This window comes from Haemaphysalis longicornis, unplaced genomic scaffold (genome assembly GCF_048455015.1).
Source record: "Haemaphysalis longicornis isolate Haplotype H1 unplaced genomic scaffold, Haemaphysalis longicornis Haplotype H1 scaffold_7, whole genome shotgun sequence".
Classification (NCBI taxonomy): Eukaryota; Metazoa; Arthropoda; class Arachnida; order Ixodida; family Ixodidae; genus Haemaphysalis; species Haemaphysalis longicornis.
The window spans coordinates 36,615,507-36,634,367 of NW_027526422.1; the positions used below are offsets into that span (position 1 = coordinate 36,615,507).

Sequence of the window (18,861 nt, forward strand, 5' to 3'; positions counted from 1 at the left end):
ACCCAATGCATGGTTCGCGGCAATATATGATTTGTGTAAACCCTCTATCGCTATCCCACCTCCCCTACACCAGCAGGCGTTCCGGTGTCCGCCCCTAGGCGAGACAATTTACGCCTGCTGGTGGACCTTTCTCGCTTTCTAAAGGGAAATAAATACATACATACATGAAAGTAAGGAGTTACTAAGCGTTCTGGCCGTTGAATTTGCAGACAACTGAGTAGCCCTTGGTATCTCCTGCCTGGCTGGCAGGAGATCTCGATAGATGTGGGTCAACTGCGGGGTCCACTACAGGAACAACTCGTACTAGGCCTGTTTCGAGTGAGTAAACTGTGAGTAATTTGATATTGAGTGGCGAAACATGACCCTCCAGGTATATCTAGCAGCGGCCTGCATTTCTGCCGCTTCTGTTTCCACTTACGGCAGTATCCACGACACATTGCATCCTCCGCCCCCCGGGACACTACAATGGCACGCGGTTCGCGCGTAAAACCCCAGAATCCGTTCTTATCAGTAAAAGTTCTGAGTTCGAACGGTTGCGATTCCCCTCTCAGAACCGGTTGTATCGGTACCTGTAAGTTCTCAATCTTTCAAGCATGCTAAATGTGCACCCACGCGCACAGAAAAAAAAAATAGTATAAGTACATCAGCAGGAGCCCGTCGACGCCCACTGCAGGGCAAAGGCCTCTCCCATTAATCTCCAATTATCCCGGTCCCGTGCTAACTGCGACCAATTTATCCGCGCACACTTCTTGATCTCATCTGCCCACCTAACTTCCTGCCGCCCCCTGCCAGGCTTGCCTTCTCTAGGGATCCACTCTGTTACTCTAAATGACCAATGGTTATCTTGCCTTCGCATTAAATGGCCTGCCCACGCCCATTTCTTCTTAATTTCTGCTAATATGTCCTTAAAACGCGTTTGTTCGCTGACCCACTCCGCTCTCTTCTTGTCTCTCAACGTTACACCTATCATCTTCCGTTCCATTGCTCGCTGAGTCGTCCTCAAATTAAGTTGAACCATGAGTTAGTTACCGCTAAAAACATCTCATGTCCAAAAAAGAGAGAGCAAGGCTCGTCGATCACGTCTCTCTGTTCCCCTGTCGCCCAATCTTTCCCGCCAACGATTCAGTTCACGCGTTTCAGACATCGAGTATCGACAAGGCACCAGGGACGCAGTCGGCCCTCGCGTGTTTTCCAGGGCCAGCGGGCCCCCGCTAGAACAAAGGAATCTTGGTGGAAACGGAGCTCATTGTCTCGAACTTTGCCACTCAAGTACAAAACAGAGGCGAGCAGGCGTCGATAGCGAGCTGTCGTGGCGCATAGTGGAGCGAACAACACGAGCCGATACGGCGCACGGAAAGCGTGCGGCGGCAACGATCGCGGAACCGCGAAGGCAACAATGGCGACGATTCGCCACGGGATTGCATGTGGGCCGAGGCACACGGAGAATAAAGGCCGTTGGTCCCCCTCTGGCTTGATACCGTGCTGTTTTTGTCGCTAAACAGTGCACTCAACAAGAAAAGAAGCAATTAAAGAAAAGTTCGGAATTTTTTTCGACACGAATCTCTGGAAGACCCATCAATGAGGAAATCCAGTGCCCCCCCCCCCCCCTCCCGGAATGAGAAAGCCTTATCCAAAAGGGCAAATTCTCTCTCTCTCTCTCTCTCTCTCTCTCTCTCTCTCTCTCTCTCTCTCTCTCTCTCTCTCTCTCTCTCTCTCTCTCTCTCTCTCTCTCACGCACACACACGGACGCGCACGCACATAACAGCGCTGTTGGGAGATTTATGGTGGAAAACTTACTGCTTTTTAAGCTTGACTGCGATTTTTCCTCGCCAAGCTGTCTGTGAAGGTTAAAAAAAGCGTAGACCAGAAGCCGTAGGCAAACTTAACTCGTTTACTTCATGGCGAAAGATGGGCCGAAGCCAGACAAGAGCAATGCCCCGACGGGCGAGGTTACAGTACAGGACTCGAGCAGAGTGACAGCATTGATTCACTGCTCAAACAGGAATGAACTACACCGCTTGGGGGGTCTTATTTATACCCAAAGCGCTAACGGTCAAACAAGCGTTCCCTCTAGATTGCGCACACGACACGAACGGCACAGACACACACACAACACTCTTTCCAGAGTTCGTGAGCGGTCGGTAGTAGCGGCGCACGCTGAGTCCGAGAAAGGGGAGAGAGGAGGTTTCCGCAGCGGCTTCCGCGTCCTTCCGACAAGTTGAAGCCTGCCTCGTCTGCCAACGCCAGTTTGAATCACGCCGATAGCGAGGCGCCAGAGATCCAGACATGTAGCAGCTTGTTTGAATCCGTCGAGTCACCGACATGGAGGCCTGCTCGAAAGGCGCACGTAGTGGAGGTTTCGCCACACAGCCGAGGAGTGTTGCAAAAAGCACTGCGGCGGGCTGATTCGTAACAGTGGGCTGCTCCCGCGTCCGCGCTGTGACGGCTCCAGTCCAGTCCAGCCCGGTCCAGTCCAGTGGCTTGAAATGTGTAGCGGCCACAGAGAGCCCCCTTCCTCTATGTCAGCGAGCGTTGCGGCCGGCCAACGCCGGCGGACACTGACTGCAGCCCGACTACGGGTTGGGCACACGCTGACGGCTGTATGCCCCAGGGGCTAGGTGCGTAGTGCAGTGTAGTGTTTGTATGGTGATTGTACGCGTAATAAACCCCTGTACTAACGAAGGTAACCCTTCTCTGTGAAGTGACTGACAACGTACACGCGCGGTGAGAGTCGTGGCTCACTCTCGAACCCGTTGTAGGCAGAGTCTCTCGGCAGGTCACTTCGCTACTGCGCGATAGCAGTGACAATAACGACGGCGCGTTATTCTATTCTATTCCTTAATGGCATGCCCTCACGCTTCAGCACACCCTCTGCCTTCGGCCACCTGCTCACCCCCGACGCTCCATTTTTTAAAGTAAGATAGCGTACGTTGCTCCTAAAAAAGTCTTCCCAGCAATGCCTTTGCGCTAACAAGTGAAGCCGACTTTAAGAAGATAAGTGAAAGGTTTTTGCAAGCTGACTTTCGCACGTTGCGCGTTGCACAGTGAAGGCTATTCGAAATATCATATATCAAAAAAAAAAAAAAGCCTAACCATTCCCCTATGCCTCCTTTGGCGTTCTACACTGCCGGCCTTTCTTTGTCTATTCTTTCTTCGCCCTCAACGAGCCCCTCAATTCCTATATATATATATATGCATGTATGTATGCACGTAGGCGGAAATGGGCGCGAACGCCGCGAAAAACCACAGACGCCGATTGTGCAGAAGAGACGCCAAGCGCAAGCGCGATGCCCGTCGGGGACCCGGAGTACCGTGAGGCGGAAAACGCAAGACGTCAGTGTGGCTGCAATCCCGCTGAACGCTTTCCCGGCGCGACGGCGCGGTTTGAGCGCGAGTTTGTGGCAAACCAATGACCCCGAAAGAGCTCCGCTGGTCATCCACTTCCACAGAGTGGAAAGGGACTGATTTATTTGTTCAGAATCCACCATTCGTTTATTAATAGGGTAGCTGTATTAAGCTCGCGCATTCCAGCTCTCGCTCCAACACACAGATGCACGCACGCACGTGTGCGTTACGTGCGTGCGTCTACTGAAACGATCCCGCCAAAAGCTCCGCATCGCACGCGTCGGCACGCCCGCTATCAAAGCAAACTTCGGCCGCTCTGCCGCGCGAAGGAGCCCTTAGCGGCGAAAACAAAGCTCCCGGTCACGGACGCGACCGACAATTTTGCCTAGGGCCGTTAAATAGCCGCCGCGTGCGACGAACGGGAAGGGCCTCTTCCTCCGTAAACATCCGCACGCGTGAAAATAGAGTATTCATTCGGACCCAAGATAACCTTTGTGTTTCTTCGTTCCGCTTCGTTGTATTTCTCCATTCTGGCGCACAAATCAAATGCGGTGAATAAACGACACGGTGGCGGAGCCCAGGAAGCGACCGACAAGCGCCATGTCACTTCATTCTCGCCCTCCTTGTCGCGGACGAGATCCCCGAACAAGTCTGACAACGAGTGTGACGTCACGCACGCTGATTCCGTAATGATCACTTCAAAAGCCACATTGCCACTCTCGCTTTGCTGTGTTGACAATCCAAGGGTCGCCGCGGTGGCTCAGTGGCTAAGGCGTTGTGCTGCTGAGCACGAGGGCGCGGGTTCGATTCCTCGCCGCGGCGGCCGCTTTTTTGATGGAGGCGAAAAGCAAAAACGCCCGTGTGTACGAGATTTCGGCGCACGCTAAAGATCCCCAAGTGGTCAAAATTAATCCGGAGCCCTTCACTACGGCGCGCCTCATCGCCTGCGTTGCGTCGGCGCTTAAAACCCTACAATCAGTCAATCATAGGTCCCAAGCTGAAGGAACTTCAGCGAGAACAAAAACGGGCTGTGGCCGCCCCTGTTTCGACCACACGGTGCACCGACGGTGATCGCGCGCTTGGAACAGATCGATAGCTTGCTCAAGTGGCCAATATATTTGTTATTTTATACGACGACCGCTACAAACAACTTATGTCTACCCTGACTTGTACCTTATGTCTGAATATGATGTCAAAATAAAAACCACGCCATACGGTTAAGTGGGACTTCAACTACAGCGCTAGTAGACCAAACCATTTATGTCCGCCTGTAAATTAATTCGTGACGCCAAAGTAGGGGTGGCGCTAAGGCCTTGCGTAAGCGTGGTAATAAAAACTGTGGTTGGTTTCTCTCAAATAGGAATCAGTCAAACGAAAGTGAAATGTGCAGCGAAATCTGCAGCTCAGCACGATCTGGGGGTCCGCGGCTGTCTTGTGGGTGGGCTTGGCGAGCGACGTCCTGCTGGAGGGTCGCTTCGACAAAGGTGCACTGGCGTGTCATTTTCGTGACGGATATAACGTGAGTGAAATCTTTGGGTACCGCGGCATAAAACACTTTCGTGTTAAAATATATAAAACCCGAAAAAAAAAACCCCAAGTATAACGTACTCTTTAGTACTAAAGGGTGCTTCCCCGCAAGAAGGCCGTGTGTGCAGGGGTGCAGCCTTTACAGGCCGCTTGCTTCGTTGTACAGGCGTCACTTCCGTGACGGATATGACGTCAGCGAAATCTTCGTGTATGCGGGAATAAAACACTGTTGTGTTAAAAAAATTTTTAGCCCGGAGGACCAGCAACGCCTGATCAACCGGGCTACCCGGGCTGCGGAAGCGCGCGGCTTCCTGAACTGAGGACGCCACCCACCTTCTTTCTTTCTTTTTTTTTTTTTTTGCTCAATAAAACGTTTTGCCTCCTCCTCCTCCTAGCAGGCAGAAAATCGACAAATACTAATGTCAACCAGATTCAGTCCCCGAAGACACAAATTTCCCTCTGCCGCACGTGCACGCATAGCAAATACCAAGCAAGCGATGCCGGCCGCCATCAGCAAAGACGTTAACTGCTCAGTCACAGTTTTGATAACCGGCCGAAATTCCCAAGTCGTATTTTCCCGGCAAAGTGTAGCCAAAGAAAAATGTCGGGACAGCGATGCACGTGCACACGTGCGTCTACTCTACCGCAGCCACTCTTTCATGATTCATTTCAAAAGACAAAGAACACGGTGTATTACCCAACATGAAATCACGAACGCGTACCGCGTTCTTTATCCAAACTTTTAAAAGTACACCAGGTCAACCAAATAAAAAAAAAATCACCCGAAGCGGTCAAGTTAACGGTTGCCCATCAAAATATACAGTTCTTTAGGGCACTTCCCCGAAGTGCAGGAATAAAAAAATCAAAAGAAATAAAAAGAAAAAAACGATGGGGATATACGTGCATGCGTCAATTTATGTTCGGGGAACTAAAATCGGGTTGTTTCTCCGCCGAACGACAGAGGTTGGTTTTAATTTTGTCTACTCTTTGCTTATCTCTTCGTTTCCCTTTTTAGCTGCCTCCCAGGCAAATACGAGCGCCGTATTTACATACACGGCGGCAGATATATATCCAGACAAACACTGCATTTTATTTCTTAGTTCTACCAAGTGATTCACCGGGCGTACGCCCCTCGGTATTATTTTCTCTCTGCGCGCGTAGAAAAAAAAAAAACAAACAGAAACGTAGCGACGGCCTCGAAAGCGGTCGAGGCGAAAAACGTGGGGAATATTCATCGGAGATGTATACTGTGCCGGCGTCTACGTCTGCTGAGTACAAGAAATACGGGACTCGCTCGCTCTCTCTCTCCTCCAAGGACTTCACGTTTGAAAAGAGGAAACTACGCGTCGGCACAAGCAGGCTGCAATCGCACTAGAAGCACGAGTCGCGATACGAAAGTAAACGATATCCGGGAAAAACGATTCGAGCAGTGAAAACACTGCTGCGTCAAATGCCTCTCCAGAGCCGAAGGCAGGTAAAAACATTGTTATGTTAACCTTATCACGCTAACATCTATACCGAGTAGCCCTCCTCACCAGTTTTTCCGCCCGGTTTACGCGCCTTTCTTCGTGGAAGTGCGCTTGTGAAGTGTCGTTTCCATTACGCCAACGTCGACAACGATTTCGTGACGTCAATCACAACTACACAAGTCCGCGTGGCGCCATTTGAAGGACTTTGAGCGGCTTTGAACTGCATAAACTTATGCGCGAACAAACAAAACGTCGGTGTTAACCGTGAAATGGGCGAACATCAGTAGTCTTAAAACCATACTGACAGAAATAATTTCGATAGCACTTCCGATTGAGCGCATTGTCTGTTTGTGATGAAGAAAGACCCGGACGCCGACCACAAGTTAGCTCGAGTTTAAAAGGAAACTAACGTTTCGGCTTATCCAAGGCTTCCGTATGGAAGCCGAAACGTTTATTTCCTTTTAAACTCGAACTAACTTGTGGTCGGCGTCCTGGTCTTTCTTCATCAAAATGCATCCCGACCGGACGGGCTTCCGTCATACCCTTGACTTCAAATAGTCTGTTTGTTTGTTTGTTTGCGCGTGCATGCATTCACGCGCGCTTTACACGTTTTTCCGGCTCTACATAAAAAAGTCTTGACTTGCTCTAAACAATTGAATTTCTTGCGATATCGAGTGAAACAATAGGTCGTATGAGTTGAAATATGCAGAGTGTAGGCACATTTATGATTCGTGGCGGCGTTCGATAATTTCCACTCGTTGTATCTACACGTTATATACTCGCCCCAGTTCACGGTCTGAAAAAAAAAAATTATCAGGTTCAATTCTTATTTTTCGTGAATTTAGGACTGCCGTAAGATGAGCAGCAAGGGGTTGATCGAGACTCACTTGTGCTCCTTTTGCGCCAGGTTCTTGAGGCACCAGATGAGGATCACTCGGTCTGGCAGGAGAGAAGGAAAACAAAAAAGAGAGAGGGAAAACAGTCAGGACGCTTTTACAACCTGAGCATGTCGTATACAACCTTAATTTGTGAGCACGTTTACATCCACACAAACACTGCTCGTTTTTGTTGTTGTTCTACGAAGTCATTCACAAGCGTGTGCTACGAGGTAATGCTTTCGTACCACGGGTATAGAAAAATACACACTCGTAACGACGGCCTCGAAAGCGCTGGAGAGGAAAACGTTCGGAATATTCACAGGAGATGTAGTGTGCACACCGCCAGAGAAGCAGAATACTATACTCGTTCGTTCTTTGATGGTTTTTGCCTACGCCGACGATAGGCACAGACGCTTATGGCCGGGGTAGCGCGCACAGCTTCGATGTAAACAAATAATGAAACCCGCAGGTACCCTTGTTAAATTTTCGTGATGACAATAATGACCAACGAAGCCGAGAATTCCGTTGTGCCTGGTCTCTTTTTATCTTTATTCCCGTTTTGTAACACGGCGTAGTTTAAGAATAGCATGACCGGTTAAATGTGCTACCTTTCATTTTTTATAGATGCGTGCATTATAGACGCGAGTTGCAAAGGATTTGCGAGAAAGTTGGGTTTTCCGCAAAAGGCGATGCTATCTACGAATCGGGTCACGATAGACTCTGGCAAAGGTGTCACTCACAACTTCGCCGTAAAACGGGTGGAGGGCGGTCCGTTTCCTATCAGATTTACTTTCAAGATTTGCCCCTGACGTCAACAACTGGGTAAGACCTTTTTCCGCACGGCGGGCGCCAACGTGGCGCTCGTCATACGGGCCCTCGATGGGACAGGCCTCAGCCGTGTGACGGTCCTCGAACTTTATGTGCAGTCATCGCGCGCTATACTCTCTATACTCTTAACAGAAATGCTAGTAAAAAGGTAGTAACAGGTTGTATTGACTAACTCCTTACTAACTTAACTATCCCCAGAACGGTACGTAGGTCCTGCCCCTAAGTATGGAACCGAAATGGCATCGTTACTAGTCTACACCGTGCCCTTAGTAACTTCTGCTTGTTTAATACTACATTCACTGATAGTAACAAACTTATATGAATTATTGAACGTAACTACAGCATTTCTACCACTCCAAATCCCGATTAAAAAGTTTTTGCAAATCCACATGCTGACTGTATATATGCTCACATTAAAATCAATAATTCTAAAATTATCGCTAAAATGTTTGATTTTTGCGACAAGCCCGCTGACTCTATCGGAGGACTTTCCGCTGCTGGGTATAAATGTAAGAGCAGAAGGTAACCTAGGTTACACTCGCTCTCCTCGTGCATCTCGTTAGTTTATTTCCTCAATTTATTTGTTATATAAGTGTGACATCTGCGTTTTGAATGTGTCTACGTCGAACTCCGCGCTCAGCCAATCCACATCGTCACGCGTAGTTTTTTACTAAGGTATGCATGGCCAGTTAGTGAAAGCGTAAGTACCCAGTGTATAACAGGAGAAGTAACTGGTTAGTGTTCTGTTAGTAAGCACCACGACTTTTTTTAAGAGCGAGACAGGACCAACCCGTCCCTGTTTTCACACCCCGGGGAGCGCGTGTGGCCGTAAAGAGAATCGTACCACACTCGATATGTAGCATGTTCAATGCGCATCCTCCGAAAGTAAGAAAACACCGTAAAAATTGTCATCGTGGTCACGACGTCGTTCTCCCCCCGCCGGCGTAGGCATGCTTGATGTCGGGCCATGTTATATAAACAGCGTTGCTTCACCGATTCAGAATTATATCAGAATCGAGAAACGCGCTTAGTCCTGTTCACTGCAAACTCTTGCCTATATTTGACAAGGCGAATGATTTAGTGGCCGCTATACGCGTCTTGTTTATTTTCAGCGCCACAATTGCGTGATGTCCGCGCGTGAGACATAAATTTGCTGCAATCTGACGGAGCACCCCGTTATTGTACAAATATCGCTTATTGCCAGGAACTCGGGGACACAGTCTAGCGGTTTCTGCGAAAGCTCTTCCATTGGGAAACCATCTTTGAAACGCGGAGTGAAATATGGGACGTTTCGAAATTGCTACAACATTGCCATTCAGTTTGCGGTGGGTGCGGTGAACGCACTTCACGAACTTTATCGCGGCGCCGAGTAGATACGCTTTTCTCTTCGTTTTTATACAAAAACAAAATAAATAAGAGAGGAAACGACGACAGTGTTACACAAGGGCGGAAGAAGTTATCAACCGATAAGAATAATGCGTGCAGGCGGCACAAAAGACGGAGCTCGGAGGCGACATAGTGGGAGTCCCGCTTTTTTTAACCCCGATATCGTGCACCTTATAGCAAGTTGAGACCACAGGCGGCGTCTTGAAAGAGGCAACGCTTTGTAAAAACGCCGCTTCGAAGCCGCTGTTTTGACGGATGCAGCAAGACCCCCAGTGAAAATAAATAACCTCCCGCGTCATTCCACGGAACGCGTGAGTTACGACGAACGCTACGAACGGAGCGGGACTTTGGACAAAAGAATGGAAAATTCAGCGGGCCAGCGTGTCGCAGACGCCCTTTGAAACGTATATGCACAATTTAAGCACCCCGTACCCGGAATATGCGGCTCTTGATTCAGCGAAAATTCGTTATGTACGTGAAACGCTGCAGACGTGATTCGCAGTAGAGGTGCGGCCCGGAAACGATCCGTGGAGCAGTAAAAAAATTCTAGCACGGGGGTAAGACACCAGACTTGGACGCACTTGGCAGACCCCGGATGATGGGTAACACCCAACGCGACGTCTCATAACGGTTCGCGCAGAGAGAGAGAGAGAGAGAGAGAGAGAGAGAGAGAGAGAGAGAGAGAGAGAGAGAGAGAGAGAGAGAGGTTGTTGCATTCACCTAAACATATAACAGCCACGGAATACTGGGCACCCCGACATTACGGGGAAAAAAAACACAACTAGACCATGGGCGGTATTCTCGTGTTCGCCCATTTTGGAAACGTCCGTTTTACTGTGACCTACTTCCAGTTGTAGGTGGGCTTTGGGTGGACTTTTGCGAAACTGTTCTTGTAAACATATTTTAAACGACTAAACCTACTTTAAACTATCTTTTATGGGTTTATTGTTCTGCCAGCGAACCAACAACAAGGCGACGAAAAATCGCCTGCTCCAAATCGTCTGCTCCGAGGAGCCGCCGCTCATCAGAGTTACTCAATACAGACAGTTGCGAAACTCCGCTTCAGAATCCGGGCGGCGCTAGCCCCCCCACTCCGTGGAAGCTGAGGGGCAAGTCGACGCGCGCGGCACCTAGAAGATAAAAACGGAACTTCACTAAACTATTATTATTCAAAATTTTTCTATAAAATAAAGATTGCTTTTTAAATTAAAACACAATAATTACGTAAAATTTACTTGTGTTTTTGCGGCTTTTCTTTTTGTGACTTACAGCAGCAGCCGCAACCACTTCAGTACTGCTTCAACGTCCTGCCGACAGACGACAGGCTAGTCAACTTGCCCCGTGCTTGCCCCGGCGCAGGGGGGCAACCAAAGACCGGCTTTCGATACATGGGGCCTATGGGGAGTTTCGCAACTGTCTATATCCAGTAACTCTGGCCGCTCATAGCTCCGCCGTGCTTGCATGGCGTCACATCCGGGTGTTCGTTTTAAGCCAATCAGGGCTTGATCAAAACGGACACGTTTGAAACGGACACAAAACGGACAAAACACGAGAATGCCGACCCAGTTACTGAAGACGTCCATAGTTCATACCACAAGCTAGGCGCAGCACTGTGGAGGCTACATTGTTGTCAACAGTGCACCCACTGAGGGCGCCTAACTCGCCGTGAAGGGGGTCCCGAAAGGACACTCCCTTCTCCCCTCTCGGCAAGTGGAACCGCAAGGTCCCGGCGCCTTTTGTCGCTTCCTTCGCGGGTGAGTTAGGCCCCCTTAGTGGGCGGGCTGTTTAGCCGCCACAGTGCTGCACCTAGCTTGTGGAATGCGGCGTGGGAAACTATTTTAACGCACGACATGTGTGGTGCTGGGCACTGTCCTAGTCGCTGAAAACAGAACAACGATGCACACGCATCGTTTATCACACGAAGGTCCAGATAATTCGGTGGCAATCATTTGATCTCAGAACCCCAACAATAATAGTAAGCGCAATTACCTTTCCGTCAAACATGGAGGAGGCCGTGGGTAAAAGCTGCTTGAACGACAGGCAGCTTGATAAAAGAACCCCCTCACTACAAGGCAAGCAAACAACACCAAGGAACTATATTGAAAATGAAAATGTCATAATGAACTCAGTTCCAGGATACACCAGAGAGAGAGAGAGAGAAGCAATGAAAAGAAAGAAGGAATGAAAAGGAAAATAACAATACAACGGTTAACAATGCGTTACGTCTAACAGTGAGTAACTAAACACGCCAGTGACGGCCACCGCCAATGCCAGCCCTCCTTTCCTTTCAAGGAGGATAACCCCAAACCGTTCGTGCCAGACAACAATGTCGTGCGCGTGAAAAGCGGAAACAGTGGCGACGTGCATACGCGCGCGTTGTCCACAGCTTGAATCCTCGCCAGAGATGGGTATCGAAGGCAACGTCGCGGCCTCCTGGCAACACGCTGAAGGCAGTGCGGCTGCCTAGCAGTCCGCATGGCGGGAAACGATTTCCCGGCAGTGCTTCTTTCGAGAAGGACGCTCGCTCTTGGCCCGGGGTCACCGAGATGTCCGCGAAAGGGGGGAGGAAGAGCCAAGGGCGCAAAGACGCGGCCGGCCGGTCTCTACCGGTTCGCATAACGAGCGGCGTGCCGCCCGTGTGGCCGTTTTGTAACACGCGGAAGCTCGCCGAAGGGAGTACTCCGAACGAGCGCTGTGCACACAGACAGAAGACAAACAGACTCACGGACGGACGGACAGACAGACGGAAAGACTCACGGACGGACACACAGACAGACAGGGAGAGAGTCGGGAGCCGGACCTGCCAAAGGACACAGAGCACACAACACACCCATGACATGCTCTTGTATTCCCCATGACTCGGGTGTTTTGGCTTTCGGGTTCGCCCGATTCCACACGATCAATGCGAACCCGAGAGTCAGTGCCTGTACGCCGACGTGCCTCCACGACTGCAGTATCGCCCGTGTGTTCGAGGTTTCGACGCACCTTAAAGATTCCCAGGTGGTCAAAATTAATCCGGAGCCCCCCACTACAGCGCGCCTCATCGCCTGCGTGGAGTCGCCACGTTAAACGTCATAATCAATTCATCAAGTCAATTACACGCCAAAAAAATTGACGAATGCCGGACTAGTGAGCCATGGAAAAGACAATTGGTTGCCTCGGGATTGCACGTTGTGAAAAAGCAAAACAAAGAGTGCTTCGTCACCACCTCAGAAAAAAAAAAATACATTCAACGAAATAAGAAATCATTCCAAGGACTCGACGACATGCGACAACTGGTAACCAAAATCGCACGTCCCCAGGATAGGCGGTATCAGCATCCGCGCCGCCACATGGCGTGGCAAGCAAAGCAGGGCTAGGGGCCTTAGGCCAGGCGCGGCACTATATCATAGCTCACGCGCCTGCGTAGCGGTTTCGCCTCTCGCCGCAACTAATGCGCGTAAGCAGGTCAACGCTATACAACGCCGGGCTTGCACGCAGCCAACGGCAAGCGCGCTAGCTTGCCGTCCAGACAGCCAATGCGGTGACGTCCCGCAAGATTTTTCATCGTCTGTGTATTTGTTCGCAGCGAACTCAGAGAACTCGTTCAGAAAGATAAGAACAAGAAGAAGCGTTTCAGTGACCCCCTCCAGTACCCAGGCTTTCTCGTCGCGCGCTTGCACCTCGGGGCCAGCCGTATATCAAGGCATGCAGGGTGGATGCGCTCTAGAAACAAAGATATCCGATTGCCTACGACACTCATTCCAGGCTCCGTTGTAAATGTGTGGTTCAAGATACCCGGCACTAGATAAGGCTGTGGGAGTTCGTATCCGAACACGGCTTCTATTCATTCATTCATGCATTCCAACACACCCGTCAAACATTCACCCCCCCCCCCCCTCCCCATGTCAACCGCAGGATATGGCTGCGAAAAAAAAAAAGATTTGGTGACAGCAAAAAAGTTTTATGCACAAAATTACTCTTTGGGAAGAATCTGTCACAACCCAGAATGCGATATGATGAAAGGCCCCTCCCCCAGCGACTTGCCTACAAGCGGCCTAGGCTGTACAACAGCAACACACGCACGCACGCACACACACATGCCCCAACGCTATAATAACGATATGGTGCCGGCCAATGAGGAGCTTCGCTTAAGGAGCTAAATTTTGTGAACCTAGGGGCGAGATTAACTCGAGCGTCCAACGTGCACTCTCGGTCAGAGGAGGGACGCCACGTCATCAGGTGCACAGCACGACGGCTCGCCGGGAACGCGCTGCGGTGCGAGGCGTACAAGCCGCCGATGCTGACAATGCGTGCGATAAACAGGGGGCTGCTCCCGCCGTCACGTTTGCCTTATCGGTGCACACATTGTGCGCATCTCACTACAACGCCAAGAACGACGACCTCGCAGTGCACGTTTTTATGGCGGCTGGACGCGGGAAAACGACGTAAACAACGGCGGGTGGAAATGCCAGGTGCTGAATTTCAGATGGCCGGAAGTGTTCGAAAGCCCAGTTTTTCCATCAACAGCAACGGATCACCGCCAGAGTAGCCGTCTGCATTTAGGGATCCCGATCTAAGAGACCTTAACGAGTGGAAGTGTTCAGTTGAATTGATAAAAACGTTGCTTTTGCCGAGTCCGAGACCATCGATGAAGGTAGAGTAGTAAAACAGAAAACGATATTAGGACGAAGGCATTACTGTGCACGGGGAATTCTTCAACCATTGACTCGGAGCTCCCATGTTTGAATTGGCCGACGCGTTGTGCAAGATCCCATCTGGCAACAAGACGGAACAACAAAATGTCAATGTGAGATCAACAGCAGACGCCTCTGCTTTCTACGCAGCTGGCACTAATTGATTTGTTTATTGTAGCGTAAGCTGCACTGGCCGAGCTTGAGCGGATTCGCGTGTGCCGTTAAGGGCCGTTCTGCGCAAGCGCGAGGAGGATTGGATTGGATTGGATTAGAATGGATTTGGATAGGATTAAATTGGATTGTGTGGGATTCAAATCCAATCCCATTGGAATACGGGTGTGTAGAGAAGAGAATTGGGTCAGCTCATTCGCCGGCCTGCGCATTCCAGAGGAGTGACGTCATAGCCACGGCAGACGCACTGGCGCCGGCGCGTGCCTAGCTCTGCGCCTCCGTTGCGCAGTAGCCAAGTCTGACGCTGCGCCGGAGCCGTTTGCGTGGCTCCTGGAGAGCCGTGCTGCGCATGCTCGAGGAGCAGTGACTGGACTGGACTGGACTGGACTGGACTGGATTGAATCGGATTGGATTGGATTGTAAATCGTTTTAGCAGCAGTAAGCATGATAATCAGCTAATCCTAGACAAACAGGAAACCTAAGAATAACCAGCTGAACCTTAGCTCACGCTACGTATATCCTGGCATAGCCGAGCTAAGCCACTGCTAATTTTTCCAGATACTGCCGACAGCGTTGTTGCTCAAACAGGGAGGGTTACAGAAAAGATGATAACAAGCGTTCAAAAAAGTTACATCAGAGCACTCCACAGCATTAAATGGCAAAGCATTCCAGTGTTGAACAGTACCCGCCACGGTGGCTCAGTGGATAAGGCGTTGCGCTACTGAGCACGAGGTCGCGGGTTGTATTCCCGGCGCGGCGGCCGCTTTTCTGGTGAAGGCGAAAAGCAAAAACGCCCGTGTGTACGAGTTTCCGGCGCACGTTAAAAATACCCAGGTGGTCAAAATTAATCCGGAGCCCTCCACTACGGCACGCCTCATCACCTGCGTTGCGTCGGCGCGTTAAAGGGACACTGAAGTGATTTGTAAACATTGCGGAATTACTAGCGCAAATTGTAGTCCGGAGTCCATAGGCCGTGTTTCGACAATTCTGAGCGCGTTTACGCGAGTTTATTTAGTAGAAAAATCAATTCGAAAATGCTGTCATCCTCTCTGCATCCTCGCCCATTTTCTGCGGCGTTTTCGTGTGACGTCAGGAGGAGATGACTTGGCTTGACTGAGCTACTGCAGGGCTCGCCGACCTTCCGGCAGAGTCAGTCGGCCCAGCGTTTGGTCCGCCGGCCGCCGACGAGTCGTCGCAATTCGTTCGCTCAGTTGAAACTAAGCCACGACACGTTTGTGAATGGAAGAATGTCACTTTTTTTTTACTTTGTTAGTTTGTACACTGTATCAAGCTCCAAGTTCAGGTCGCTCCACACAAGCACTGCACAAACGCACATGCGAAGCTTCGCTGACTGGTACGCTAGTAGGAAGATCTAAGGCCACTTGAAGGAGGGAGAAGAGTCAGCGAAGTAAATATAGGTACTAAGGAAATAAAATCAACTCATACTTTTAATGTACAGCGTAAAACTAGGGAGCACGAAGAACTTTTTTGCGCTGGGAGAACAATTACAGCGGTCAGCAGCACAACCACACATCTGCGAACACTTTTCCGTCTATAAGAAATGCAATTGCTATTTGTGGAAACTTGGGGGACGCTTACTGCACGAGCGCAATACAACAAATAGTCACCTAAGCTGCTTGAAATGCTGAAACTAAATAAAAGTGTAAACTGGTTATACATTATATACCTTATATTTCCAACGCTGGCAGCGCTGGCCCGTGGCCGAGTGGTCTGGAGCGCTAGGTATGCTATTTTGCAAGTAACAAGTTCTAATCCCCGAGGGCCGATGTTTTCTATACTGAGTTCACCATTTTTGGGCCGTATAGTTCCCTGCTCCACGGACGAGTTCGCAGAACGCGCGCAGACTGACACTGACGCGCTAGCGAGTTCTCGTTGGCGTGCTGTTGCCAAAGCACCGACTGCTTGCGGGCAGTGGGCACTGCAAGAATCAACAGACCCTTGGCCTGGTGCGAACGCTTTTTACGATACAGGCACGAGTGAGGCAAGCTCCAAATATGGGGGAAAAGCAGAGTTGGGGAAAAGTGCATGGCATTTGAGCGTCTGTGGTGACGCGGAGGGTGTTCATCTACTGCGTAGGCCTCGGCTAGTGATTGCTACGATTCCAAGCCGTCCTGGGAGGCTTAGCTTAGGCATCTTACAGCCGAGAACATGGCAGAAGCGCGGTATATGACGATTATTGGGATATCGAGAATGCCCATCCAAGGATAACGTCGGATGTCAAGCATGTTGTTTTACAGAACCGAAACCGAAACTTATTTGAATGCTAACGTTGGACATCGTCCAATCAAGGTGCATCTCCTCTCGTCGTCACAGCCTTTAGTTGGTGCGGCCGCCGCAGACCGCGCATGGTAGTTTTTCTTCTTTTGCCCTTTATAAAACAATTACCGACGTATCAACCGGATAATCGATGAAAAGTGTGTTAATTTCAGCCAGTCTACGCAGTGCAAGCAAAACCGGGAGCTTGACAAATTCATTTCAGTGTCCCTTTAACCCTACAATCAATCAGTCAATCAGTGTTAATGGTACAAGAAAAAAATTGAAGTATTTTAATACGGGCGAATAATGGTCGTATTGTTCTTGAGGGGTTCAGTCTGGTTGAAATGTGCGGGGTAGCGTGTGAATAGGTACCACTGTTCAAGCCAATTTTGTTGTGAAAAAGCAGATACAGCAACTTCAAATGCAGAACTATTGGCAATTTCTCCGGCATCCCTTCCGATGGTACATAACATTAGCGATGCCAAGTTTCCACCCTATATTGTCATGCCCCCGCACTCGTGTCCGTAGCCTACACCTTGCCGTCCGTGCGTACGTGGCCTACGCGCCCTTAGCTTTCGTTGTCCCCCATATTACGGCTTTGCGTATATGAACGCGGCCAATTTTCAGACTGCCCTGAGAACTCGACGGCATTGGGAAGCTGTGGCAATCAAACGTGCAAGCAGGCTTCCTCCTCAGAAAGGATAGCACAGGTCACTGACCAAGTCAAGAGCTAAAAATGACGTTTCGGGAACGCTCCGGCTTTTCTTGCGACAAGTGAGTAAGGAGGCCGTACCGCTCCCGACACGTCATTTTTAGCTTTTGACTTGGTCAGTGACCTGTGCTATATGCTTTGCACTATGCCGCCTGAGCAGAGGGTACGCTGCCCAACTACATCAGGCTTCCCCCCACTTGGTTCTTTGTGGCAAACAACATACGTCCAGCCAAAACAACATACGTCCTTGTGTGTCATGTGTGTGGACTTCCGAGCCGTGTTGATGAACTTGAGATCAGTTCATCAACACGGCTCGCAAGTCCACACACATGACACACAAGGCTGTGTTTTCCGGTGGAACACAAACAAAGCCGCTTTGTTGTCCTAAGTACAACGGGATGAGTTACGCAAAGCCACGCACCGCCGGTACACGGTACACGCATCGGTTGATGAGATCCGCTGCGCATGCGCGCAGCTCTCCGTCGCTGGGACGCGGAACGGGAACAGGGGCCGTATTCTCGTGTTTGTCCGTTTTGCGTCCGTTTTACTGTGACGTACTTCCAGTTGTAGGTGGGCTTTGGATTGACTTTTGCGTAACTGTTCTTGTAACTACATTTTAAACGACTAAACCGATCTTAAACTATCTTTTATGTGTTTATTGTTCCACAAGCAAACCAACAACAAGGCGACGAAAAATCGTCTGCTCCTAATCGTCTGCTCCGAGAAGCTGCCGCTCATAGCTCCGCAGTGCTTGCATGGCGTCACATCTGGGTGTTCGCCTTTAGCCAATCAGGGCTTGCTCAAAACGGACACTTTTGAAACGGACTCAAAACGGACAAAACACGAGAATACCGCCCCAGATGTTCACCGTAACTCTTCACGGAGTGTCAGCAAGGGACGATGCGGCACGGAGGCACTAAAAGGCACGCGCGTACACACGGATCAAAATCCTGGCCACGATTCCGGCGGGACAAAGTGGGGCGTCCGGCTGCTTCGTAAACGGAGACTTCCTCCAGAAGCGCGCTTCCGCCTGGCTCGGTTATTGCGGCGGCCGAACGCGGCACTTCTGAAGAAGGAATGGAACAAAGACGCCCGCGCTGAGAAAATCTCGCCGGGATCGTCAGTCGGAGGCGACATGAACAAACGACGACAAAAAAGTCGACGGGGTTTTTTAGGTTCCGAAACTTTGAAAGCACCCTCACGATTCGTGTGCGTAAACGCTTACTGGTGTGTCGACTGGAATTGGAACAGAAAACCGATCGTTACCGCATCGTATACAAGACACGACGATGGAGGACTCCGCTGATTCTACATCAGCAGGAAAATGACATTTTCGCGAACTTAATGTTGTCTCGAGAGCTGGGCGCCTCCGATGTGGCTCATAATGCCCGCTAAGGGGCTTGCATAGATCTACCTATGACTAGCGGGATTAACAGCCAGTAAACAGTTACAAAACTATACAAGCATTTAACGCTGTCAGCCCTTAAATCTTTCTTTCTATCGAAAAGATTTTTATGCGTATTTTTTATATTTGGACCCTATAAGCTTACGAACAAGAAATCGAGTTTCTGGTGCAATTAGTGATTTACAAG

At 50.0% G+C, this 18,861-nt stretch overlaps 1 protein-coding gene across 1 annotated transcript in view; it reads right to left on the reverse strand.

Annotated features, from left to right (window-relative positions):
- Positions 1 to 18,861, reverse strand: part of LOC144145236 (transducin beta-like protein 2) — a 209,591-nt gene that overhangs the window by 164,163 nt on the left and 26,567 nt on the right. The window contains exon 3 of the mRNA XM_077676777.1: positions 7,229 to 7,280. Coding sequence (XP_077532903.1) covers positions 7,229 to 7,280 — 52 coding nt within the window. The remainder of the gene's footprint in view (positions 1 to 7,228; positions 7,281 to 18,861) is intronic.